This window comes from Muntiacus reevesi, chromosome 9, assembly GCF_963930625.1.
Source record: "Muntiacus reevesi chromosome 9, mMunRee1.1, whole genome shotgun sequence".
Classification (NCBI taxonomy): domain Eukaryota; kingdom Metazoa; phylum Chordata; class Mammalia; order Artiodactyla; family Cervidae; genus Muntiacus; species Muntiacus reevesi.
Window position 1 is genome coordinate 9,172,096 of NC_089257.1, and position 27,629 is coordinate 9,199,724.

A 27,629-nucleotide genomic window follows, 5' to 3' on the forward strand; every position below is an offset into this window, starting at 1 on the left:
CTATGTTAAACATGTAGTGGCTTAGTCTTAAGTCGTGTCCATCTCTTGCGATACCATGGACAGCAGCCTGCTAGGCTCCTCTGTCCATGGGATTCTCCTGCAAGAATACTGGAGAGGGATGCCATGCCCGCCTCCACGAGGTCTCCTGACCCAGGGATCCAGCCCACATCTCCTCTAGCTCTTGCTTTGCAGGTGGATTCTTTACCACAGAGCCAGCGGGAAAGCCATGTTAGAGTATAGTGATTAGCACTGTCCGCATTGCTGCAATTGTCTACATTGCTACAAAATGTCTACAGCAAAGTGACTGACTTACACATATACATGTATCTACTCTTTTTCAAATTCTGTTCCCATTTAGTTTATTACAAAATATGGAGCAGAGTTCCCTTGTGCTAGACACTAGGCCTTGCTATAATCTATTTTAAATACAGGAGTGCATATTGGAGGAGAAGGAAATGGCAGTCCACTCCAGTGTTCTTGCCTGGAGAATCCCAGGGACAGAGGAGCCTGGTGGGCGGCCGTCTATGGGGTCGCACAGAGTCGGACACGACTGAAGTGACTTAGCAGCAGCAGCAGTGTGTATTGGGCGCTTCTCTGGTGGTTCACTGGTCAGGAACCCACCTGTAACGCAGAAGACACCAGAGACCTGGGTTCCATCACTGGGTTGAGAGGATCCCTGGAGGAGGGCATGGCAACCCGCAAGCCTAGGTGTATTTCTGAGAAACAATGAGAGACTGCTAGTCTCCTCGCAGACCAAAATGTGTTACATATAATGGCAATTATGTGTCAACCTGCACATGAAAAAAGAGATTAGTGAAGCAGAAGAGTGTCTTGAATTGGATCCAAATACACTGGGATTTCAGGAAACAAAAATCAGGATTTCAGGACACAAAAATCAGGATTTCAAGTTAATGGCAAAAAGATAGCTATGCAACTATTTTTAAAAACCATAAAATATACAGAAACCACTAAAATTTCAATCCCTCTTTAACTCCTATAGCAAAATAAATTCAAGATTAATCAAAAGTTTTAATATAAGATATAAAAATGCTTTGTAAAAAAAGCACTGGAAAAGAATTGAAGACTATCTGGCACAAGTGGAATGGGAAAATGTATCTTTCTAAGCAAGATACACAAATGAAAAAAAATGAATATAAAATGTAAAAATAAAAAATTTACATGCAAAAATCATTCTACATAGTTTATAAAGTTAAAACCATGTAACCAGGAAATGGAGAAGGAAATGGCAACCCACTCCAGTATTCTTGCCTGGAAATCCCATGGACAGAGAAGCCTGGCGGGCTACAGTCCATAGGGTAGAAAAAGAGTCAGACACAACTTAGCAAGTAAACAACAAGATATCTAATTTTTAAATCTAATTTGATGTCATATCGTGTGTGCATTTTTATCATCCCTTTTGAACTAATATTATATCATGCACTTTTTCTCATGTCTTCACATTTTCTTTGAAAACACAAGTTTTTAATAGCTGCATGATAATCCATCTTATGAATAGATTGTATTCATTTACTTGTCAAATATTTTTGGTTGTTTAGGTTTTTGCTTTTCACTGCAGTGAGTGGTACCATAGTCCTGTGTTCTTATTCTATTTGTTTAGCAGCTGGTGGCTCAGACGGTAGAGAATCCACCTGCAATGCAGGAGACCTTGGTTCAGTCCCTGGGATGGGAAGATCCCCGGGAGAAGGGCAGGGCTACCCACCTCAATATTCTGGGCTGGAGGGTGCCATGGACAGAGGAGCCTGGCAGGTCCCAGTCCTTGGGGTCACAACAAGCAGGACACAGCTGAGGCACTTTCACACAATCAGAAAGCATAAACTACTCACGCAGTGGTGAAAGTGATCATTTCTTACTATGTAAACATCTCATAAAAATCAGTATGGAAAAGACTAACCATTAAATAGGTAAAATTTAAATGAATATATATATATAAAAATTTGTTTATATTTATATACATATAACCTCACAGAAAATACAAATCAAATTGAACATGTGGAAAGATTATGGAAATCAGTTATATCAAAAGGGCTGTGGTTAAAGAATAAGAGTAACTTTAATCAGATGTCATATATATTTATCAGGTGCTGGTGATTGAATTGTGGACAAAAGAATTCTCATAGAGTGGACAGGACTATAACTACTTAACCTCAAGTGTGGTAATGTGGCGATAACTATCAATATCAACATTTAAATGCATATATTATCTGATCATTCATTCTAATATCATAGGAACAATGCTATCCCTATAAAATTATATTTATTATACATAAAACATATATTAATCAGAGTATTATTTGCCTTATGAAAAGTTTAGCAATCACATTAATAAAAATGTACACATTAATTTCACTATAAATTTATAAGGAGAACTGTGCACCATAAGAAAAATTATATATGACTGGGCTTCTGACTGGGCTTCCCAGGTGGCACAGTGGGAATCTGGTTGCCAGTGCTGGAGACGCAGAAGACACAAGCTCGATCCTGGGTCAGGAAGATCCCCTGGAGTATGAAATGGCAACCCACTCCAGCATTCTTGCCTGGGAAATTCCTAGGACAGAGGGGACTGGCAGGCTATAACATATGGGATCTCAAAGAGTCAGAAAGTACAATTGACTGATCATGTATGTACAAAATACATGGACTTGTATGGAAACATCTTCAAGATGCTGCATAGTAAAAGCAAGTGTTACATATATAGAAAGAAGCAAATATACGTATGTTAATTACACTTGCATTTGCAAAGATTATTACTAGATGAAAAGAAACAAATTTAGGGCCAACAATTAGGGCTGGAAAATGCTGAGAAAAAAAATAGGAAATTCATGTGCCCTGCATACCAAATGGTTTGGTTTACATTTACGCTGTTTATTGATCTCTTTTACTTCAAATCTTCTTATAAATAGGAGAGTATTAAGTTAAAGATTTTGTGCATAATGCCACAGAAGTATAATAAAAAAGAAGATATATATCAATAAATATTTTAAATTTTATAAACAAAAAAGTTCATTTAAATGATGAGTCTAAATAAAAATCCTGTCCTGAAAAAGAGTTGTTGTTATTCAACCACTAAGTCCAACTCTGTGCTTCTCCATGAACTGCAATATCGGTTTTGCTCTTTTTTTCATGAAACAGAGTGAAAAATATGAATCCGTAAATTGGTTGGGCTTTCCAGGTGGCTCTAGTGGTAAAGAACTCAGCATCCAATGCAGGAGACATAAGAGATGCCAGTTCATTCCCTGGGTCAGGAAGATCCCCTGGAGGAGGGCATGGCAACCCACTCTAGTTTCTTGCCTGGAGAATCCCATGGACAGAGGAGCCTGGTGAACTACAGTCCCTAGGGTCACATAGACTCGGACATGACTGAAGCGACTGAGCATACATAAATTAGTTAGAAATCAGTGCAATAATTTTCTCATGAATTCATTATACATTTTTTTTTTGCTATATAGGTTTTATGCCATTCTGGGTACAGTTATAAACAAGTAATTATAGACCTTACATTCTAGTAAGCAGAAAAACTGTTATTAATAGCACAGATGTATAATTGCAATCTTTAATGATAATTATCATAAATTTGTTCAAGAAAAAGAAATCAGAAACAAATTTTAAAATGGCTTCCCTGGTAGCTAATATTGTAAAGAATCTTCCTGCAAGGGGGAGACCTGGATTCGATCGCTGGGTTGAGAGGATCACATGGAGGAGAGCGTGGCAATTCACTCCAGTATCCTTGTCTGGAGAATCCCCATGGACAGAGGAGCCTGGCCGGCTACAGTCAATGCAGTTGCAAACAGCTGACATGACTGAGTGACTGAGCACAAATGCTTCTGCATTCAAAGGAAATGTCCCCTGATGTCAAATGACACCTTTCATAGTAATCAGTGCACTTACTTAAAATGAGATACGATGTTCCTTCTCCAGAGCTTCTTCATAGCACTAGTTAACTCAGAGTTTCTTAGGCTGTAGATTAATGGGTTCAGCATGGGACTGATGACTGTATAAAACACACTCAATGATTTGTCAATGGGGAAGGTCTTAGCAGGTCTTGCATTTACAAATATAGAGGGAACAAAAAAGCAGACAACCACAGTGATGTGGGAAACACAGGTCTGGAGGGCTTTCCGCCTCCCTTCCTGACTCAGGTTCTTCAGAGAGTGCAGGATGACTCCGTAGGAGACGAGTAAGAGCAGAAAACCAAGAGTGCAGATCAGTCCTCCATTAGCCAGCACTAAGATGCCAATGAGATAGGTGTCAGTACAGACGAGTTTCAGTAAAGGGAACATGTCACACATAAAGTGATCAATGATATTGGGGCCACAGAATGGGAGCCCATAAACAGTGCTGAGTTGAATCACTGAGTGCAGAAAACCTCCAACCCAGGACACCACCAGCAGAGCAACACACACCCTCTGCCTCATGATCACCAGATAATGCAAGGGCTTACAGATGGCCACATAGCGGTCATAGGCCATCACCAGCAGAAGTAGGATCTCAGATCCACCAAAAAAGTGCTCTGTAAACAACTGAGTCATGCAAGATTCAAATGATATGATTTTTTCCCCTAAGAACAAGTCTGAAATCAGTCTAGGTGTAATACAAGAAGAATAAGTGACATCCATAAATGATAAGCTAGCAAGAAAAAAGTACATCGGTGAGTTCAGGGTCTTACTGACAGTTATAGTCACAATAATGACCAGGTTGCCCATCAGGGTCGAAATGTAGAAGAAGAAGAACATAACAAAAAGTACTCTCTGTTCCTTTGGATTCTGTGTGAGGCCCAGGAGGACAAAGTGAGTTACATTGTTCCTTGGTTCCATCCAGTCTGGACAGAAGCTGAGTTCAGGTATTAGAAGCAGTTGGTCTAAAAGACAAGGGGAAAAACATTTAAATTAAAAAAAAAAAAAAACACTTAAAGGGGAAAACACTTAAATGCACAATTATTTATTTACACATTCACTTGAAGAATGTATGCAGAACATCTATTTGTGTCTAATATGTCATGGACATTTTGATTACAAGTTGAGTAAGGCGGAGTTTCTTTCCCTCAGTGATATGGTACATAACAAGGGATCAGGCAATTCCAGACCCAAGTTATATATGCCATTAATATTTGGTTTCCCTGGTGCTCAGATGGTGAAGAATCTGCCCGCAGTGCAGGAGACCTAGGTTTGATTCCAGGATTGTTAGCATTCACTGGAGGAGGAAATGGCAACCCACTCCATTATCTTGCCTGGAAAATTCCATGGAGAGAGCAGCCTGGAAAATTATAGTCCAAGCAGTCACAAAGATCAGACAGGATTGAGCAACTGTATTTTTTTTTTTTAATGAATATCACACAGTGCTTAGGATCACAGGTCCCTCAGATGGTAAAAGCGTCTGCCTACAATGAGGGAGACCCAGGTTTGATCCCTGGGTCGGGAAGATCCCCTGGAAAGGAAATAGCAACCCACTCCAGTACTCTTGCCTGGAAAACCCCATGGACGAAGGAACCTGGTAGGATACAGTCCATGGAGTCACAAAGAGTTGGACATGACTGAATGACTTCACTTTCACTTTCCTTCACTTTAGGAGTATATCAAACTGTAATCAAAGAAGGCTTCCTGGAGGAAGCAATGCTTTGGTTGAGTTTTTAAAAAATTGAAAGCATAAAATAGATGGGAGAGAATTCCATGAAAAAGTGCATCACTTATAGAGTCAGAAAGTATAATAAATGAGACCCACTTAAGGTAATTTACAGTGTAGATAGATCAAACTGTGAATAGAAGATCCTTGTCCTGAATTGTCTCAAACCTCACTGACACTTCTTAGGTCTTGAGGTGGATATTTCCCTTTTTCTGACCAGTAAATGCTACCACAGTCTAATTTTGGGTCAGTCCCTGTTTCTCCCCTAATTTTCAAGCATGTGTAAGGCTGCATATCGTCACCCTGGTTATTTAACCTATATGCAGAGTACATCATGAGAAACACCGGACTAGATGAAGCACAAGCTGGAATCAAGATTTCCGGGAGAAATATTGGTAACCTCAGATATGCAGATGACACCACCCTTATAGCAGAGAGTGAAGAATTATAGAGCCTCTTAATGAAAGTGAAAGAGTAGAGTGGAAAAGTTGGCTTAAACCTCAACATTCAGAAAACTAAGATCCTGGCATCTGGCCCCATCACTTCATGGCAAATAGATGGGGAAACAGTGGAAACATTGATAAACTTTATTTTGGGGGCTCCAATATCACTGTAGATGATGACTGCAGCCCTGAAATTAAAAGACATTTGCTCCTTGGAAGAAAACTTGTGACCAAAATAGACAGCATATTAAAAAGCAGAGACAATAAATTTGCCAACAAACCGATCCATCTAGTCAAAGGTATGGTTTTTCCAGTGGTCATGTATGGATGTGAGAGTTGGACTATAAAGAAAGCTGAGCACTGAACAATAGATGCTTTTGAACTGTGGTGTTGGAGAAGACTCTTGAGAATCCCTTGGACTGCAAGGAGATCCAACCAGTCCATCCTAAAGGATATCAGTTCTGAATATTCACTGGAAGGATTGATGCTGAAGCTGAAACTCCAATACTTTGGCCACCTGATGTGAAGAAGTGACTCATTGGAAAAGACCCTGATGCTGGGAAAGATTGAAGGCAGGAGGAGAAGGGGACAATAGAGGATGAGATGGTTGGATTGTATCACCAACTCAATGGACATCAGTTTGAATAAACTCCGGGAGTTGGTGATGGACAGGGAGGCCTGGCATGTTGCAGTCCATGGGATCACAGTGTGGGACACAACTGAGCAACTGAACTGATATGCAACATCTCTAATTTTGGCATAGTTTACTGGCAATGTAGTATTTACAAAGCTAACTTTTAAAAGTTCTACTATAAATATAAGCATTGTCTATACAAAATTTCAACAGATGCTCCTTATTTATCTATTAAATCCTATTATTTTCCATGCTATTGTTCAGACAAAAATTTCAATGCTCTTCACTCATTGATAGTCTCATAAAAATTTAATAATTCCTATTTACTCTATTTTCAAAATATATCACAAGTTTGATCATATCCTACTTCTTAATTTCTTCCTGGTCTACTGCTGTAGCCTCCTGCCAAATCTCTCCATGTTTATTCTGGCCTCCAAAAACTGATTCCCTTGAAGCAGCCCAAATTGTCCTTTTAAATTTTATTCTGATGACATCATCCTGCTGCTGAAAAGTCTTAACTATATATTCCAATCACAGACCCAAAGTTTAATGTACCACATTTAATGTTTAGAGTAACAAGAACTGGAATTCCCATTTTATAATGCAAGAAACTAAAGCTCAGAATATCTTATTCATTTCCCTCAAATCACATATTTTTAAGGGTTACATCTAGAACTAAATCTGTTTGATTGATTTCAAAGTATTATAATTTCTTTTACAATAAAGAACATTCCACGCTTGTGAGTTTGGTTCCCATGATTTACCATTAGTCTTACCTTTAGAGGCTACTTCAGAATCTAAATGATGCCTTTAAGTTATTCATAAACACTAAGAATTATTTTTCATCCAGTTTGACAACAGAGGGCAAAAGGTTGCTTTATTATTTGAAGATAAATTTGATTCCATTTGACTGTCTGTCCATTTTCTTCATGGAGTCTCATGATTATTCAAGTTATTTTTATGTGCAGTGTAGATTATTTGAAAGGAATTCCAAGGTGCATACAGAAAAACAAAAGTTTATCAAATTATAAATTTATCAAAATGACCAAGAAATCCTGTATATACATAAAAGATATCAAGTAGTCATTTCCCAGCAAAATTTTTCACAAGTAACTTTTTTCTACTAACTTGAAAAAGAAAAATAGCACAATAATGACCAGGTTGCCCATCAGGGTGGAAATGTAGAAGAACAAGAATATAACAAAAAGGACCTTCTGTTCCTTTGGATTCTGTGTGAGGCCCAGGAGGACAAAGTAAGTTACATTGTTCCTTGGTTCCATCCAGTCTGGACAGAAGCTGAGTTCCGGTATTAGAAGCAGTTGGTCTAAAAGACAAGGGGGAAAAAATTTAAATTGAAAATCATGCTATGGCAGGTGGGAAAATACACAACATATCTGTTCACTGGAGTAAAATGACTGGGTTTATATATTAACCTTGATTGTCTTTAGTCTCATGACGATTCTTTTCTTCTCATGAAGTTCTCATTCTTATGAAGAGTTTTCCCCATGTTGGACCTTTCTGACATGAATTATGTGACTTGTCCAATAAAAACTTTGCATATAGATGATCTTTATAAACTTTGGGGAAAGTCCCAGTGAATTAATTAAATAAGAATCAGTCTTGGATATATTCCAGTTCTAAGACTCAATGATAATTGCAGCTGGAAGGGATGAAATATCTATCCCATAATCTTCACGCCTAAGGGTAAGAAGATGCTATCCACTTAGTAACAGGCATTGAGATTTCCTGAGGTCTTTTCTTAGGCTTAAAATATGACTTAAAAAAAATCACATGAATATCTTTCAAAATCTCAGGTCAACTAATCTGGCCAGCTAGCATGACAGAATGAGAAGGGCTAAACAACCAAATGCTATTTTAAGATGTAATTTAATCACCTTAAATTTTGGTTAGATATATGAAAGTTATATCAGAAAACACAGCTAAATGCCTTAAAATAAAATATGCAGTAGCTAATTTTAAATTCACCATTGTGAAAAAAAAAAATTCACCATCATGGGTATCTGGTTTGTTAAGATCTTTTTTGTATAGATCTCATGTGCATTCTTGCCACATTTTCTTAATATCTTCTGCTTCTATTAGGTCCATAATATTTCTGTCCTTTATTGTGCCCATCTTTTCAAGAAATATTCCCTTGGTATTTCTAATTTTTTTTGAAGAGATCTCCAGTCATTCTCATACTATTAATCTCCTTTATTTCTTTGCATTGATAACTTAGAAAGGCTTTATCTCCCCTTGCTATTCTTTGGAACTAGCTATTCTTTGGAATTAAGAAAAGATGGCAAGAATACACAGAAGAATTGCACAAAAAAGATTTTCATGACCCAGATAACCACAACGGTGTGATCACTCACCTAGAACCAGAAATCCTGGAATGCAAAGTCAAGTGAGCCTTAGGAATCATCACTACAAACAAAGCTAGTGGAGGTGATGGAATGCCAGTTGAGCTATTTCAAATCCTAAAAGATGACAGTGTTAAAGTGCTGCACTCGATATGCCAGCAAATTTGGAATAATCAGCAGTGGTCACAGGACTGAAAAACCTCTTTCCATTCCAATCCCAAAGAAAGGCAATGCCAAAGAATGTCCAAACTACCATACACTTGACTCATCTCACACGCTAACAAAGTAATGCTCAAAATTCTCCAAGCCAGGCTTCAGCAATACATGAACCGAGAACGTCCAGATGTTCAAGCTGGATTTAGAAAAGGCAGAGGAACCAGAGATCAAATTGCCTACATCTGTTGGATCATCAAAAAACCCAAGAAAGTTCCAGAAAAACATATACTTCTGCTTTATTGACTATTGCAAAGCCTTTGACTGTGTGGATCATAATAAACTGGGGAAAATTCTGAAAGAGATGGGAATACCAGACCACCTGACCCGCCTTCTGAGAAATCTGTATGCAGGTCAAGAAGCAACAGTTAGAACTGGACATGGAACAACAGACTGGTTCAAATTTGGGAGAGGAGTACATCAAGGCTGTATATTGTAACGCTGCTTATTTAACTTCTATGCAGAGTACATCATGCATAATGCCAGGCTGGATGAAGCACAAGGTGGAATCAAGATTTCCAGGAGAAATATATAAAACATCAGACATGCAGATGACACCACCTTTATGGAAGAAAGCAAAGAGAAACTGAAGAGACTCTTGATGAAAATGAAATAAGAAAGTGAAAAAGCTGGCTTAAAACTCAACATTCAAAAAAATAAGATCTTGGGATCCGGCCCCATCATTTCATGGAAAGTTGATGGGGAAACAATGGAATCAGTGACAGACTTTATTTTCTTGGTCTCCCAAATCACTGCAGATGGTGACTGCAGCAATGAAATTAAAATACACTTGCTTCTTGGAAGAAAAGCTATGACCAACCTAGACAGCAGATTAAAAAGCAGAGACATTACTTTGCCAACAAATGTCCGTCTGGTCAAGGCTATGGTTTTTCGAGTGGTCATGTATGGATGTGAGAGTTGGACTGTGAAGAAAGCTGAGTGCCGAAAAATTGATTCTTTTGAACTGTGGTGTTGGAGAAGACTCTTGAGAGTCTCTTGGACTACAAGGAGATCCAACCAGTCCATCCTAAAGGAGATCAGTGCTGGGTGTTCATTAGAAGGACTGATGCTGAAGCTGAAACTCCAATATTTTGGCTACCTCATGCGAAGAGTTGACTCATTGGAAAAGACCCTGACGCTGGGAGGAATTGGGGGCAGGAGGAGAAGGGGACGACAGAGGGTGAGATGGCTGAATGGCATCACTGACTCAATGGACGTGAGTTTGAGTAAACTCCGGGAGTTGGTGATGGACAGGGAGGCCTGTCATGCTGCAATTCATGGGGTCGCAAGGAGTCGGACACGACTGAGCAACTGAACTGAACTGAACTGAGAACCACACAAGACTTACATTTGAAAAATAATACTTTATACTTAAGAAGTGCAAGAATACTGCATATTTTTGGATAGGAAAATAATTGAAAAGATAACAATTATCCCCCAACATTATCTATGAAGTCAATTCAATCCCAATAAATATCACCATCTAAGCTTAAAACAAAAGCAAAACAAAAGTAACTCACAAGAGCTCTACCTGGAAAAATCTAAAATTTTCATAGAAAATTATATAGCTTCACTATATTAAAATATGTGTGCCTGCTCGTCCTATTCCAGATTTTAATGGAAAGCTGTAAACTTTTAAATGTGAGTGTATTAGCTGTGGCTCTCTCACATTTGGACAGTATCATGTTGAGTTGCACTCCTATTTGCAGCTTATTAAAAGTATTTTTATGAAATGATGTGAAAGTTTATATGATCATAAATAACTCAAGGAGAAATTAAGGAAACAATTCCACTACAACATCAAAAAGAATAAAATGGTTAAGAGTAAGCTTAACCAAGGAGACAAAAGTCTTGTAAATTGAAAACTATAAGCATTACTCAGAGATATTATAGAACACACACATATATGGGAAGACATTTATGAGCTGGAATATTTAACAGTATTAAGAAATTAATACTACCTCAAGTGATCTAAAATATAGTGCAATCCCTATCAAAACACCAAAAATATTTTTAGCAAAAATAGAAAAATCCATGCTAAAATTCATGTGGAATCTCAAGGACTACAAACTGCCAAAGCAATATTGAAAAAGAAGTTAGAGATCTCATACTTCCACATGTTAAAAAATTGCAAAGCTATAGTAGTCACAGCACCCATATTGGAATAAAGATGAATAACAGATTAATGCAATATAATAGACAGCCTAGAAATAAATCTCTAAATATGCATTTAATAAATTTCAAAAAGGGTGTCAAGAACATTTAATGGAAAAAGGGTTTTATATGACACTAGTCAAAAAAGGCAGTCACAAACACACACAAAAGCAGATTTTGTATGATTCCACTAACAGAGGCAAATAAAATAGATTCATAGACAAAGTAGAATAGAGGTTTCCTGGGTTTCTGTGAGTGAAAATGGAAAGTTTTCTTTAATAGTTGTGGACTTTCAGTTTGTGAAGTTGGACTAGTTGGCGAGATAGATATTAGTAACATTTACACAACAACGTGAGTTAAATTAATACTACCTTAAGATGGTGAAAATTGTAAATTTTATTATGTAACAGTTCAGTCACGCAGTCATATCCGACTCTTTGTGACCTCATGAAATGTGCCACGCCAGCCTTCCCTGTACATTACCCAATTCCTGTCCATTCCCAAATCCCAGAGCTTGCTCAAACTCATGTCCATTGAGTTGATAATGCCATCCAACCACCTCATCCTCTGTCGTCCCCTTCTCCTCCCGACTTCAATCTTTCCCAGCATCATGGTCTTTTCCAATGAGTCACTTCTTTGCATCAGGGGGTCAAAGTATTGGAGTTTCAGCTTCAGCATCTATTCTTCCAATGAATATTCAAGACTGATTTCCTTTAGGATGGATTGGTTGGATCTCTTTGCAGTCCAAGGGACTTGAAAGAGTCTTCTCCGACACCATAGTTCAAAAGCATCAATTGTTGACACTCAGCTTTCTTTATTGTCCAACTCTCACATCCATACATGACTACTGGAAAAACTATAGTTTGACTAGACGGACCTTTGTTGGCAAAGTAATGTCACTGCATTTTAATATGCTGTCTAGCTTGGTCATACTTTTCTTCCAAAGAACAAGCGTCTTTTAATTTCAGGGCTGCAGTCACCATCTGCAGTGATTTTGGAGCCCCAAAATTAAGTATCTCCCTGTTTCTTTTGTTGCCCCATCTATTTGCCATGAAGTGATGGCATTGGATCCCATGATGTTAGTTTCTCAAATGTTGAGGTTTTTTATTGTTTTTTCTTTAAGCAGTTCTGTTTATTAGACTTGTAGGTTTTTTCTGCTGTTTTAACTCTTGTAAGTGGCACAACTGTGAACATCTTTTGTTTCATTAATTTTTTTATTTTTATTTTTTAATTAATTTATTTGTTTTAATTGAGGCTAATTAATGTTGAATTTTAAGCCAGCATTTTCACTCTCCTCTTTCACTTTCATCAAGAGGCTCTTTAGTTCTTCTTCGCTTTCTGCCATAAGTGTGGTGTCATCTGCGTATCTGAGGTTATTAATATTTCTCCTGGCAATCTTGATTCCAGCGTGTGTTTCATCCAGCCCAGTGTTTCTCATGATGTACTCTGCATATAAGTTAAATAAGCAGGGTAACAATATGTAGCCTTGATGTCCTACTTTCCCAATTTGGAACCAGTTCTTTGTTCCATGTCTGGTTCTAACTGTTGCTTCTTGACCTGCATACAGATTTCTCAGAGGCTAGGGTAGTCCCATCTCTTGAAGAATTTTCCACAGTTTCTTGTGATCCACACAGTCAAAGGTTTTGGCATTGTCAATAAAGCAGAAGTTGATATTTTTCTGGAACTCTCTCGCTTTTTCGATGATCCAGCAGATGTTGGCAATATGATCTCTGTTTCCCCTGCCTTTTCTAAATCCAGCTTGAACATCTGGAATTTCACAGTTCATGTATTGTTGAAGCCTGGCTTGGAGAATTTTGAGGATTACTTTGCTAGCATGAGAGATGAGCGCAACTGGGAGGTAGTTTGAACATTCTTTGGCATTGTCCTTCTTTGGGATTGGAATGAAATCTGACCTTTTCCAGTCCTGTGGAAAATATAAATTTATTATGCATACTAGACCATAATTTAAAAAAGCAAATTTAAGAACTAAGGTCACCTCATTAATTGATTTATGATGTGAATCTGGACTAAAGTACAATAGACAAATAACCCGATAGCCCCAAATATATGCAAATATCATTGGTTTCAGATACACATGTGTAATTTGTTTAAGAGACAAATATGTCAATCCAATAGAGAAGGAAATGGCAACCCACTCCAGTATTCTTGACTAAAAAATTCCATGGACGGAGCAGCCATGGTGGGCTACAGTCTACGAAATCACAGTAGGACACGGCTAAGCAACTAACACTTTCATTTTCGTGTCAATCCGATGACAAACTACTAATTAGAAACTCTAGCTTTAAATTTTCAGTTTATATTTCAGTATAGTTGATTAACAATGTGTTAGGTGCAGGTGTACTGCAAGGTGATTCAGACATATATGTATACAGATAGATAGATGTGTGTATATATATACACCTGTATCAATTTTTTCTCAATTCTTTTTCATTTAAACTTTTACAAAATAGTGAGTAGAGTTCCCTGTGTTATATAGTATGTCTTGTTGACTATCTACTTTAAATATAGTAACATATATTTGTCAATCTCAAATTTTTTTATAATCAATTCAGCAAATATTAAGTACCTACCATGGACTAGGCACTGTTCTAAGTACTCAGGATGCATCAAAAAGGAAAGGAGACCCAAAAAAAGCCTGGGTGAGAAAGAAAGAAATGAAATCCAAATTTTTTATTTTGAAGTTTCAAAATCAGGTTTTGGTTGTAAATTAGAAAACATATTTGAAGGATTTTATGCTCCTCCAGATACATTCAGAATGCCTGGTTATGCATGGGAAGAGGGGATTTTATAAAGTGAAGGTCCCTCTCTACAAAGTCCCTCTCTACAAAGCAGTGGAAATATACAGAACACAGATTATACACCAAAGACAGGGCTTAAACTCTACCCTGCAAAGAAAGGCACCAAAGTGACTGATCTACTCCTTATTGGGAAGAGTTTACTCTCGGAGTGACAGGGAATAATCTGTGCTATGTGGAAGAGTGACAGTCTAAAGAGAAATTGTATTGAGTCATAATAAAATAAACATGTTTGCATTTCAAAAAGTAAAATCTCTATAACTGTATCCTAAAACTTCTCTTTTTTTTTTTTTTATTATTTGTTAGCTAGGTTTTCTTTGTATGTTTTTCCTGGTATTGTTTATTTGTTTCTGGTCATGCCATGTGAATTGGGGGATCCTACTTTTACCAGGGACTGAATCTAAGCCCTAGGCAATGAAAGTCTGTAGTCCCAACCACTGGAAACCCAGAGAATCTCAGAATCATAATGAATTCTGAACTGGGCAATATATAAATTTAAATACAATTTTCATAATGGTTAGTGATTTCCTGCCTGGACCTTACCCCTGGGTACTTATATGTCAAAATCAACATACTTTTGATAAGCAATGTTCCATAAAATTGTATTTATTTACTATTCACCATTTAAAATACAAAGCCATTTCATATTGCTATGATTATTTCCCAAGCCCACATTTTCACTCCAAAAATTCCTCATAGCATTTTTTCACCTCTGGATTTCTGAGTGAGTAAGTTTAAGAAGTTTAACAAAGGAGTTATGATGATATAAAATGAGCCACGCCTTCAGGGCAAATAAGCAGGGCACAAAGATTACAATGACCACAGTGATGTGGAAGACACAGGTGGAGAGGACTTTGCATCTCCCCTCCAACCTATAGGTCTCTATGCAGCACAAGCTGACCACATGGGAGACAATTAGAGGAAAATATTTAACCGATAAATGAACCCACTGTTAGCAGCAAGAGAGACCAAGGGAGTGAGCGTCCATGCAGGCAGGTTTCAGTAAAGGGTTTAATTCACACATGGATGGTCGGTGACATGGGAGCCGCAGAAAGGCAGCAACACCATGAAGAGAATCTGGGTGATTGCAAGGGCAATCCTGTAGCTCCCATACCTGAAAGAGTGAGCCACGTCCCTTCCTGTTCTGTGAAACTGTCATGACACTCATGACATGATGGTTTTGAAATGGTGCTGCCACAAGCTGGGAACAACACTGGGATTCGTGGCCTCCATAGGAGAGGAATTCAATCCAGGGCCAGAGACAAGGCTTGATCACTTGGAGCTTTCTGTGTAGCAAGGTTTTATTAAAGTATAAAAGAGACAGTGAAATCTTCTGACATAGACATCAGAAGGGGACAGATAGAGTGCCCCCTTGCTAGTTTTAAGCAAGAAGTTATATGCCTATTCAGTTCAGCTCAGTTCAGTCTGTCAGTCGTGTTCGACTCTTTGTGATCCCATGAATCACAGCATGCCAGGACGCCCTGTCCATCACCAACTCCCGGAGTTTACTCAAATTCATGTCCATCAAGTCGGTGATGCCATCCAATCATCTCATCCTCTGTCATCCCCTTCTCCTCCTACCCCCAATACCTCCCAGCATCAGGGTCTTTTCCAGTGAGTCAACTCTTCGCATGAGGTGGCCAAAGTACTGGAATTTCAGCTTCAGCATCAGCCCTTCTAATGGACACCCAAGACTGATCTCCTTTAGGATGGACTGGTTGGATCTCCTTGCAGTCCAACGGACTCTCAAGAGTCTTCTCCAACACCACAGTTCAAAAGCATCAATTCTTTGGTGCTCAGCTTTCTTCACAGTCCAACTCTCACATCCATACATGACCACTGGAAAAACCATAACCTTTACTATGCAGACCTTTAGCAAGTTCTTAAATAGAGAAAGGAAATGACTGAAAACTGAGAGAGTTGCAACAGGCCCCTAACCCACAACATGCATTTTGAGATAGCATTGGCTTTTTCACTCTCCTCTTTCACTTTCATCAAAATACTGCAAGTAGTTTAAAAAGGTAAAAACATATAACCAGAAAATGTTAGTTACATATTCAATGGTAAAAAGATTTTTTTTCTTCCTTCTATTTTATTTTTTAAATTAGAAAAGTAAGATAACACATTTACAGGAGACTTGGAAAATGCAGAACAAAGTTACACATAGTTCCATTGTGTGCATGCTGGGTGCTCACTCAGTCATGTCCAGTTCTTTGTGACCTCATGGACTGTATCCCATGAAGCTCATCTGTCCATGGGATTTTCCAGGCAAGAGCACTGTAGTGGGTTGCCATGCCCTCCTCCAAGGGATCTTCCAAACCCAGGGATGGAATCCACATCTCCTGTGTTTCCTGCATTGCAGGCAGGGTTCTTTACCTGCTGAGCCATCAGGGAAGTTCATAGTTCCACTATATATTACAATTATTTTTTTAAGTACATACATTAACATTGTTAGTTGGAATTTCAATATCAAAACTCAAAAATTAATAACACACTCTAATGAGTGGGTTCTTCATAGCAAGTGCTCAAAAGTATTGGAACTTCAGCTTCAGAATCAAAAAGAAAAAAATGAAAAAATACAAATCAAACAAAACATATGGGAAAATATCCAAACTCAATTATATCAAAAGGGTAGTGGTTAAAATGTAAAATGAACTTTAATCAGTTATCATAAACATTTATCAGGGACTGGTCTTGAGGAGGTGGACAGAAGACTTCTCATAGACAGTGTACAGGACAGTAGCTATTAGGACAATCTCAAGAACGGTAGTTTGCAATAACTCTCAATGTCAACACTCTAAATTCATATACTACCCTACCACTGATTCAAATATCATAGCTACAGTTCTGTGCCTATGAGCTAGATTTGGACATGCTCAAAACCATATGTTCATTGGAAAGTTATTTGTCATAGAAAAATTTAGCAGTCACATGAAGAGAAATGGACATACTAATTTTAGTATAAAATTATGAGGAGAATTGTGCTGCATAAGAAAGGTTATGAGATATATATGGACTCCTACAAAAACATTTTTTCAAGACATTGCATAGTAAAAGCAAGGATGATATATAGAGAGAGTAACAAATATCCTTTTGTTAAACACCTTTGCATTTGCAAAGATTATTGTCAAATGAAAATTAAGAAACAAAATTAGGGGTTACATTTATGAAGACTAGAAAATGCTGAGAAAAAAATAGGAAATTTGGAAATTTATTTGAGATTTAATCCTATATTGTTTGGGCTTCCCAGATAGGTCAGTTGTTAAAGAATCCACCTGCAATGAAGGAGACCTCGGTTCAACTCCTGGGGTGGGAAGATCCGCTGTAGAAGGGATAGGACACCCACTCCAGTATTCTTGGGCTACATTTGTTTCTCAGCTGGTAAAGAATCTGCCTGCAATGCAGGAGACCTGGGTTCATTTCCTTGTTGGGAAGATCCCCTGGAGAAGGGAAAAGCTACCCACTCCAATATTTTGGCCTGGAGAATTCCATGGACTATACAGTCCATGGTGTTGCAATGAGTCGGTCACGACTAAGCAAATTTCACTTTCTTTCAATCCTATATTGTTTGGTTCTCATATAGGCTGTTAATTAATCCCTATTTTACTTCAGATTTTCTTGTAAACAGCAAAATATTTAAGTTAAAATTTGGGGGCATAATGTGATGGAAACATAGCAAAGAAGACAATCTATATAAAATAACAATTTTAAGTTATATAAATAAATGAGTTTACTTAAATGACAAGAATCTAAATAAAAATTACTCTGTGTCTCAACAAGAGTAAAAAAAATAAAAGCATAAATGTTCAAAAATCAGTGTAACTATATAATCATAATCTTGCAAATTAATTATATATTATTAATATCTTGCTGCATAGGCATTAAATCTTGCTAGCTACAGTGATAAATAGGTATTTATAGGCTTTATACTCTAGTGGAGAGGAAAACTGTTTTAACAGCACAGTTGTATAACTATCTTTAATTATAATTATAGAAAAGTTTTTGCAAAAAAGAGAAATCAGAATCAAATTTTAAAATGACTTCTGCATTGTAAGGAAATGGACCCTGATGTCGAATGACTCCCTTCATGGTGGATGATGTACTTATTTAATATGAGATATGATGTTTCTTCTCCAGAGCTTCTTCATAGCATTAGTCAACTCAGAATTTCTTAGACTGTAGATTAATGGGTTTAGCATGGGACTGATGACTGTATAGAACACACTCAATAATTTGTCAATGGGGAAGGTCTTAGCAGGTCTTGTGTTTATGAAAATACAAGGAACAAAAAAACAGACAACCACAGTGATGTGAGAACCACAGGTCTGGAGGGCTTTCCGCCTCCCTTCCTGACTCAGGTCCATCAGAGAGTGCAGGATGACCCCATAGGAGACTAGTAAGAGCAGAAACCCAAGACTGCAGATCAATCCTCCATTGGCCACAACTAAGACGCCAGTGACATAGGTGTCAGTACAGACAAGTTTTAATAGTGGGAACATGTCACACATATAGTGGTCAATGACATTGGGGCCACAGAATGGGAGCCCGTAAATAGTGCCAAGTTGAATTACTGAGTGTAGAAAACCTCCAACCCAGGACACCACCAGCAGTAAAACACACACCCTCTGCCTCATGATCACCAGATAATGCAAGGGCTTACAGATGGCCACATAGCGGTCATAGGCCATCACCAGCAGAAGGAAGACCCCGGATCCAGCAAAAAAGTGCTCTGTAAACAGCTGAGTCATGCAAGATTCAAAGGTTATGATTTTTTCCCCGAAGAACAAGTATGAAATCAACCTGGGAGTAATAGAAGAGGAATAAGTGATATCCATAAATGATAAGCTAGCAAGAAAAAAGTACATTGGTGAGTTCAGGGTCTTACTAACGGTTACAGTCACAACAATGAGCAGGTTTCCCACCACAGTCAAAATAAGGAAGAGCAAGAACATAGCAGAAAGGACTTTCTGCCCCTTTGGATCCTGAGTGAGGCCCAGGAGGACAGAGTGAGTCACACTGCTCCTTGCTTCCATTTCGTCTGTACAGAAGCTGACTTCACATCTGAGTAGCTTACCTCCAAAATGAAGGGGAAAACACCTAAAGACAGAAAAGACTTAAATGTTTGTCTTTTATTTATCCATTCATTAGAAGATATGCACGGAGCATCTATTTGTGTCCAATATGTCATGGACATTTTTATTACCAAGCTGAATAAGGCATAGTTCCCTTCACTCTAGTGCTAGACACATAATGAGGAATCAGGCAACTCCAGACCCACGTAATAGATGCCATTAAATGAGTATCAATACAGGGCTAACAGTCACAGTAGGAGTTTCTCCAACTAGAATCAGAGGAAGGCTTCCCAGTGGAAGCAATGCTGAAGCTGAGTTTTAAAAAAATGCAAGAATAAAAAAGATGGGAAGAGAAGTTCATGAAGAGGTGTACCATTTATAAGGTCAAAAAAGTGCAATACTTGAGACCCGCTTAAGGTAATTTACATAATCAATATGAGTAGATCAAACAATAAGTAGAAGTTCGCTGTCCTGAAGTGTCTCAAACTGCACTGACACTTCTTAGGTCTTCAGGTGGACACTTCCCTTTTCCTGACCAACAAGCACTGCAACAATCTAAACTGAGTCCCCAGTCCCTAACTCTCCTCAAATTCTCAAGCGTAGATATGTGCCATGCATGGGATTTCCCAGGCGAGAATACCAGGGTGGTTGCCATTTCCACCAAAGGATCTTCCCAATCCAGGGATCTAACCCTTATCTTCTGCCTCTCCTCCACTGGCAGGCAGATGCTTTACCACCACGCTGCCTATATGCAACATTTCTAATTTTGGACATCCGATTGATTGGCAATTTAATACTTATTAAAATTTTAAATTGTCCAAACTAAACATAATAGTTTCCTGTATAAAATTTAAAGAGGTGTTCTGTATTTATCTCATTAAATGCTATCATTTTCCATGTTATTTTTCAGACAAAAAAAATTTCAGTACTGTTCTCATTTACCAATTTCATAAAATCTTAATAAATCTTATCAACTCTACTTTCAAAATATATTACAAATATGATCATACCCAACTTCTTAATTTCTTCCTGCTCCACTGAAATAGCTTTCTACCAAGTCTCTCCAAAAAAATTGGAGAAAAATTTATTCTGGCCTCCAAAAATTTGGTTCTCCTGAAGCTGCCCAAATTGTCCTTTTTGATCTTATTCTGATAGCATCTCTCTTTTGCTCAAAGTTCCTGCAATATATTTCAAACATATACTCATATCTGAATATAACACATTTAATATTTACTGTAACAAGAACCGCAATCCTCATTTCATAACTGAAGAAGCTAAGGCTCAGAACAACTAATTCAGTTTCCCAAGTCACATTTTTAAGTGATATACCTAGAGTTGAGTCTAAGTTTGACTTCAAAGTAACTTAATTTCTACAAAATAATTTCTCACAATTGGGAGACTGGTTCCCACTATTTACTGTTAGTTTTACCTTGTGGAGGCTTGTTCAGAATCTGAAGGATGACCCTAAATTACTCACAAACACTGAAATTATTTTTCATCCAGTTTGGCAACAGAGGGCAAAAAACTGCCTTATTACTTGAGAATATAGTTTATTTTGTTTGACTGTCTGTTCATTAACTTCATGGAGTCTTCTGATTATTCAGAAGGTTATTTTTATGTGCAGTATATATTACTTTAATGGAATTCCATGGTGCACAGAGAAAAGAAAAGTTTATTACCTTGGGAAATTTATCAAAATGACCAGGAAATTCTATATATACATAGAAGATATTAATTAGTCATTTTGAAGGGAAATTTTTCACAAGTAACTTATTCCTGCTAATGTAAAAAAAAAAAAATGCATTTGACTTTTTATCCCTTTTCACTCTGTCATGTTAGCATGGACAGAGTAGTTGATTGAGATTTTGAAACAATTTCCTAACCTTTTTTAAGCCATGCCTCAAGTCTAAGAAAGGACCTTCTGAAAAATTTCTGTCACTCACTAAGCGGGCAGCATCTTCTTCCTGTTAGGGGTGAAGATCACAAGATATTCATCCCTTCCAGCTGCAATTATCATTGAGTCTTGGAACTGGCATGTGTCCAGGACTAATTCTTGCTTAATTAATTCACTGTGATTTTCCCCAACGTTTTAAAGGAAGTCTATATGTAAAGTTATTAATAGGTCAAAGCACAAAATTAGTGTCAGAAAGGTGCAACGTGGACCAAGAGCTCCAGATTCATGAAATGACTACAAATCAAGAATGAAATATCAGCTCAGTCATTTAGCTTTAGTGAAATTATTTGTTATGTGTTTCCCTACCAGCCATAGCAAGATTGCTCCCTTTTACACAATATCCAATTTAATTATCTTAAATTTACTTTTATATATGTATATAAAATATCCAAAAACACGATTGAATGTATTAAAATTTTATATATAGTAAATAATCCAATTATTAATTTTTCAAAAAGTTGACGATACCCGCATTTGACCAGCAACCATGCTATAAGTGAGGATACAAGAATTAATAAAATCAGGGGGAAGTCATGTAAAACTTTCCCCTGTGTGGATCTTATTTTGTTATAATAGAATCATATAAAAAAGAAGGAGACAATATTAAGAAAGAAATTGCAGTTTTATTCCCTGTTTAAAAGACAAGAAGTGGGGTATAGTGACAGAAAATAAGAGGGAAAATTCAACTGTGGATAAAGAAATCCAAGATGAGCTTTCTTAAGGTGATGCTCAAGCTGAGTTCGAAAGTATAGGAAGTGACTTCCATCAGAGACACTGTTACGGAAATTATACAAATGACCTTATTTATGAAACGGAGCCTGGAAAATTCCATGGACAGAGGAGTGTGGAGGGCTGCAGGCCATGGGACACGACCCAGCACACACACAACATGCTCACAGACTCAGAGAATAAACTTACGCTTGTTAGGGTGGAAGAACTTGGGGAAGAGACAGTTAGGGATTTTGGAGTTGGCATGTGCACACTGCAACATTTAAATTCAATAATCTGCAAGATCTTACTGTAGAGCACCGGGAACTCTGCACAGTGTTACGTGGTAACCTGGGTGAAAGGGGAGTTTGGTGGAGAATGGATGCTTGTGTACATAGGCTGAGCTCTTTGCTTTGCTATCACATGAAACTATCACAACATTGCTTATTGGCTACCCTCCAGTATATAAATAAGTTGTCGGATTTTTTTAATAAACCCTGTTACAGCAATTGAAAGTATATAAAAATTAATAAAATTATTTCACTTCAGAGATGACAGGAGCTATACTTAACACAGCTTTAAAATTTTCACAGGAATTTTTATGGCAGTACTATGTTAAAAAGACTTGTGCCTTCTTGTCTATTCCAGATTTTAATGAGGCAGGTTTTAACCTTTCCATATTGAGGATGATGTTAGCTGTGCATCTGTCATATATGGACTTTATGGTGTCAAGCTACATTCTTTCTATTTCCAGTTTGTTGAGAGTTTTTTATGAAATGATGTTGAATGTCTACAAGATCATGAAAAACCCAAGAATAAATTAAGAAAATAATTACACTTATAAGAGCACCAAAAAGAATATTTAGGAATAAATTTAACCAAGGAGACAGTCTTGTAAACTGAAAACTACAAAATGTATCTGAGTGATATTATCAAATACACACATACATGGAAGGATATTTATGATCTGGGATATTTAACAGTATTAAGATGTTGATAATACCTCTACATATTATTAAGATGTTAATAATACCTTCAGATTCAGTGCAATCCTTATCAAAATCCCAGAATAGTTTTTATAGAAGCAGAAAAATTCATACAGAATCTCAAGGACTCCAAACTGCTAAAACAATTTTGAAAGGAAATAGAAAGTTGTAGGTCTCACGCTACCTGATCCTAAAACATATTATACAAAGTTATGGTAATCCCAGCATGACCATTGAAATAAAGATGGACAACATATTAATGGAATCAAATAGATGATCTAGAAATAAAGCTTTATATACATCCTAGATAATTTTTCACAAGAGTGTCAAGAGCATTTAATGGAGAAAGGATAGTATATTGATGCAAAGTGAAAAAGGAAGTCACACAGAAAAACTAATTTTGTATGACTACATGTGATTGAGACACTTAACTAGTCAAGTTTATAGACAGAAAATAGAATGGTAGTTGGATGATGCTTGGTAAGTGGAAATGGGAAATTTTGTTTAATGATTGTGAAATTACAGTTTGACAAGTTGGAAACATTTTGGAGATGACAACCATGATGTTGGCACAGCAATATAAATTAAGGTAGTGACACTTTAAAATTGGTAAAACTGTATATTTTGTTATGTGTATTTGACCACGATTTTTAAAAGAAATTGAAGAACTCAGGTGACCTCATTAAATGGTTTATGATATGAACATAAACTATAGCACGAAAGCCCAAACTGTCTGCAAATATTATTGGCTTTAGATATACCTGGGTTTAAGAGGTAAATATGTCAATCTAATGACAAAACAACTAAATTAAAATCTTTACTTTTTAATAGATTTATATTTTAATGTATTTATTTACTTCAATTGGGGGACAATTCTTTTACAATATTGTGATAGCCTCTGCTGCATACTTGTGTCCCCTCCCTCCAGAACCCCCCACCGTCTTCCCCCCATCCATCCAGGTTCACACAGAGCACTGGCTTGGGTTCCCTGTGTCATACATCAAACTCCCTCTGGTTATCATTTTACATATGGTAAGGTATGTGTCTCAATGCTGTTCTCTCAAGTCATCCCGCTCCTTCCTTCTTCCACTGAGTCCAAACATCCGTTCTTTATGACTGTCTCCATTGCTGTCTTTCACACAGGATCATCAGTACTATCTTTCTAGATTCCATATATATACTTTAATACACGATATCTATTCTGCCTTACGTCACTCTTATAATGGGCTCTAGGTTAATCCACCTCATTAGAACTGACTTAAATGCATTCCTTTTTATAACTGAATGATTATTCTGTTGGGCATATATACTACAGCTTTCTTATCCATTCATCTGCTGATGGACATCTAGGAATCCAATGACAAAACTAGTAAATTAAATTTCTGCTTTTTAATAATTAATGTCTATTTTATATTGGATTGTAGTTGACCAACAATATCAGCTTCAGGTGGTCAGCAGAGTGAGGGAGCTATGCGTGTATGTGTACATATTCTCTTTCAATTCTTTTCCCAGTTAGGTTATTATGGGATGCTGAATAGAGTTCCTTGTGTTGTATATGGTAGATCCTTGTTGGTTATCAATTTTAAATATACTAGTGTGTATTATCAATACCCAAGTATTACATAATCTACTCAACCAACATTGAGTATCTACCATAGGCCAGGCATTGTTCTAAATACTTAGGATTTATCAATAAACAAAGCAGACCAGATAAAGGGAGAGTTTGGAGTCTCAAAATCAGATTTTAGGTGCAAACACTTTTGAAGTACTTTGTGCTCCTCCAGAATAGTTCAGATTGATTGATTAAGCAGGGGAAGAGGGTATTTTATAATGTGAAACTTCCTCCCTACAAAGCAGTGGGAATATACACCCAGATTACACACCACAGATTGAACTTCGACTCCACTCTGCAGAGACACCAAAGTGACTGATGAAACACTGGGTGAGATGGGTTTACGCTCAGAGTGGCAGTGAATAATTATGCTACATGGAAGCGTGATGACTTAAACAGAAACTGTAATGAGTCATAGAAAAATAAACATTTGCAGTTCAAAAAATTTTAGAACTGTATTATCGCAAACTCTTTTTTTCAATATTCATTGCCTAGGTTTTTTGTTTGTTTGTTTGTTATTGGTGTGGTTTTCTTATGTGTGTGGCTGTGTGGTGTAGCCTCTGGGATTCCAGTTCTCCCAGCAGGGACTGAACACAGGCCCGTGGCAATGAAAGTATGTACTCCCAACTTCTGGACTGGCAGGGAATCCAAACTCTAATTCTGACAGAAAATAAAATTTAGCTCCCAACTGGGTAATACATAAAACTAAGTACAATTTTATAATGGCAAACAATTCTCTATCTGGAACTCACCTCTGAGTAGCTATATGTCAAAATCAGCATGCTTTTGTTAAGTAGTGTGCGATTGTCTTCAATCACAAAATTCTATTTTGTCTTTACCATTTTAAAGACGAACTCACTTTTTATTTCTATGACCTTTGCCTAAAGTCACTTTTTCATCCCAGAACTTCCTCCTGAGGGTGAAGTGTAAGTTTAACAAGGGACGTATTACGATATAAAATGTACCCAAGGCTTGCGGACAAATGCACAAATAAGCAGGGCACAAACACTAAGGCGACCACAGTGATGGGAGACACGGGTGGGGAGGACTCCGTATGGAGCAAACTGCTCTTAACAGCACGGCTGTATAATAATGATCTTTAATTGCAATGATCATAAACTCTTTGAAGAAAGAGGATTTTTTTCCTTTTAAAGAAAAAATTTAAAATCAGAATCAAATTTTAAAATGACTTCTGCACTCTAAGGAAATGGAACCTGCTGTCAAATGCCTCACTTCATGTTAGATGATGCACTTATTTAATTTGAGAGATGATGTTTCTTCTCCAGAGCTTCTTCATAGCATAAGTTAGCTCAGAACTTCTTAGACTATAGATTAATGGGTTCAGCATGGGGGTTATGACAGTGAAAAACACGCTCAATAATTTATCAGTGGGAAAGGTCTTAGCAGGTCTCACATACATGAAAATGCAGGGAACAAAGAAGCAGACAACCACAGTAATGTGGGAGCCACAGGTTTGGAGGGCTTTCCGCCTCCCTTCCTGACTCAGGTTCTTCAGAGAGTGCAGGATGACTCCGTAGGAGACGAGTAAGAGCAGAAACACAGCAGTGCAGATCAGTCCTCCATTGGCCAACACTAAGATGCCGATGATATAGGTGTCAGCACAGACGAGTTCCAATAAGGCGTACATGTCACATGTATAGTGATCGATGACATTGGGGCCACAGAATGGGAGCCCATAAACAGTGCCAAGTTGAATCACTGAGTGCAGAAAACCTCCAACCCAGGACACCACCAGCAGTAAAACACACACTCTCTGCCTCATGATCACCAGATAATGCAAGGGCTTACAGATGGCCACATAGCGGTCATAGGCCATCACCAGCAGAAGGAAGACCCCTGATCCAGCAAAAAGGTGCTCTGCAAACAGCTGAGTCATACAAGATTCAAAGGATATGGCTTTTTCCCCAAATAACAACTCTGAAATCAATCTGGGAGTGATAGAAGTGGAGTAAGTGACATCCATACATGATAAGCTAGCAAGAAAAAAGTACCTCGGTGAGTTCAGAGTCTCACTGACAGCTATAGTCACTATAATAAGAAGGTTGCCCACCAGAGTCAAAAGGTAGATGAACAAGAACAAAACAAAAAGGACTTTCTGCTCCTTTGGATTCTGTGTGAGACCCAGAAGGACAAAGTAGGTTACGTTGTTTCTTGATTCCATCTAATCTGGACAGAAGCTGACTTCACATATTAAAGCAGTTTACTTTAAAAAAAAAAAAAAGCAAGGGGGGAAACACTTAAAGGGGAAAAATGCTCAAATGTATAAGAATTTTTTTAATTTATTCATTCATTGGAAGAACGTCAATAGAACATCTATTTGTGTCTAATGTGTCATAGAAATTTTGATTACCAAGTTGAATAAGGCATAGTTCTTTTTTCTGTTTTTTGTTTGTTTGTTGTTTAACCTCAGTTATATGACACAGAACCAAAAAATAATAATTCCTGAGACCTGTATGAAGTTCCATTAAATTCACAGAGTCGTGAGGAGTCAGAATATAGGAGTATATCAAGTGAGTATCACAGAAGACTTTCAAGAGGAAGTAATGCTTCAGCTGAATGTAAAAAATAATTGAGAGTATAAAGAAATAAAGAAAGCTATGAAAATGTGCAGCATTTATAAAGAAACAAACTATAATACATGAAATATTCAATATAATACACATAATCAGTGTGGGTAGATGAATGTGTGAGTAGATGAATTCCTTATCCTGAATTGTCTCTAACCTCACTGACACTTCTTTGGTCTGTACATGGATGTTTCCCTTTGTCAATCAATAAATTAGACAGCAGAAGTCTAATTTTGTATCTCCAGTCCTTACCTTTCCCCTAAAGTTCAAATGTTTATTTGCAATATCTCTAGTTTTGAAATTCAACTGAATAGCAATTTGATATTTATAAAACATAACTTCTAAACTTTCCACAATAAATTGAGCATTTTCTAAATAAAATTTAATGAGCATTCTTTATTTATCTCGTTAAATACTATAATTTTCATGTTAGTGTTCAGACACAAAATTTC

The 27,629-nt window shown here is 37.3% G+C and overlaps 3 protein-coding genes across 3 annotated transcripts; all 3 read right to left on the reverse strand.

Annotated features, from left to right (window-relative positions):
* Positions 1–3,902: 3,902 nt before the first annotated feature.
* Positions 3,903–4,832, reverse strand: LOC136175510 (olfactory receptor 4A47-like). Its single transcript, XM_065945787.1, has one exon. The coding sequence runs from the start codon at positions 4,830–4,832 to the stop codon at positions 3,903–3,905; it is 930 nt and encodes a 309-aa protein (XP_065801859.1).
* Positions 4,833–4,854: 22 nt separating this feature from the next.
* On the reverse strand, positions 4,855–19,290 carry LOC136175511 (putative olfactory receptor 4A4). Its single transcript, XM_065945788.1, has 3 exons — positions 18,576–19,290; positions 7,843–8,038; positions 4,855–4,876 (listed from the first exon to the last, which is right to left on the reverse strand). The coding sequence occupies exons 1-3, from the start codon at positions 19,288–19,290 to the stop codon at positions 4,855–4,857; spliced, it is 933 nt and encodes a 310-aa protein (XP_065801860.1).
* Positions 19,291–25,841: 6,551 nt separating this feature from the next.
* On the reverse strand, positions 25,842–26,771 carry LOC136175512 (olfactory receptor 4A47-like). The gene has a single exon (XM_065945789.1). The coding sequence runs from the start codon at positions 26,769–26,771 to the stop codon at positions 25,842–25,844; it is 930 nt and encodes a 309-aa protein (XP_065801861.1).
* Between the last annotated feature and the right edge of the window lie 858 nt (positions 26,772–27,629).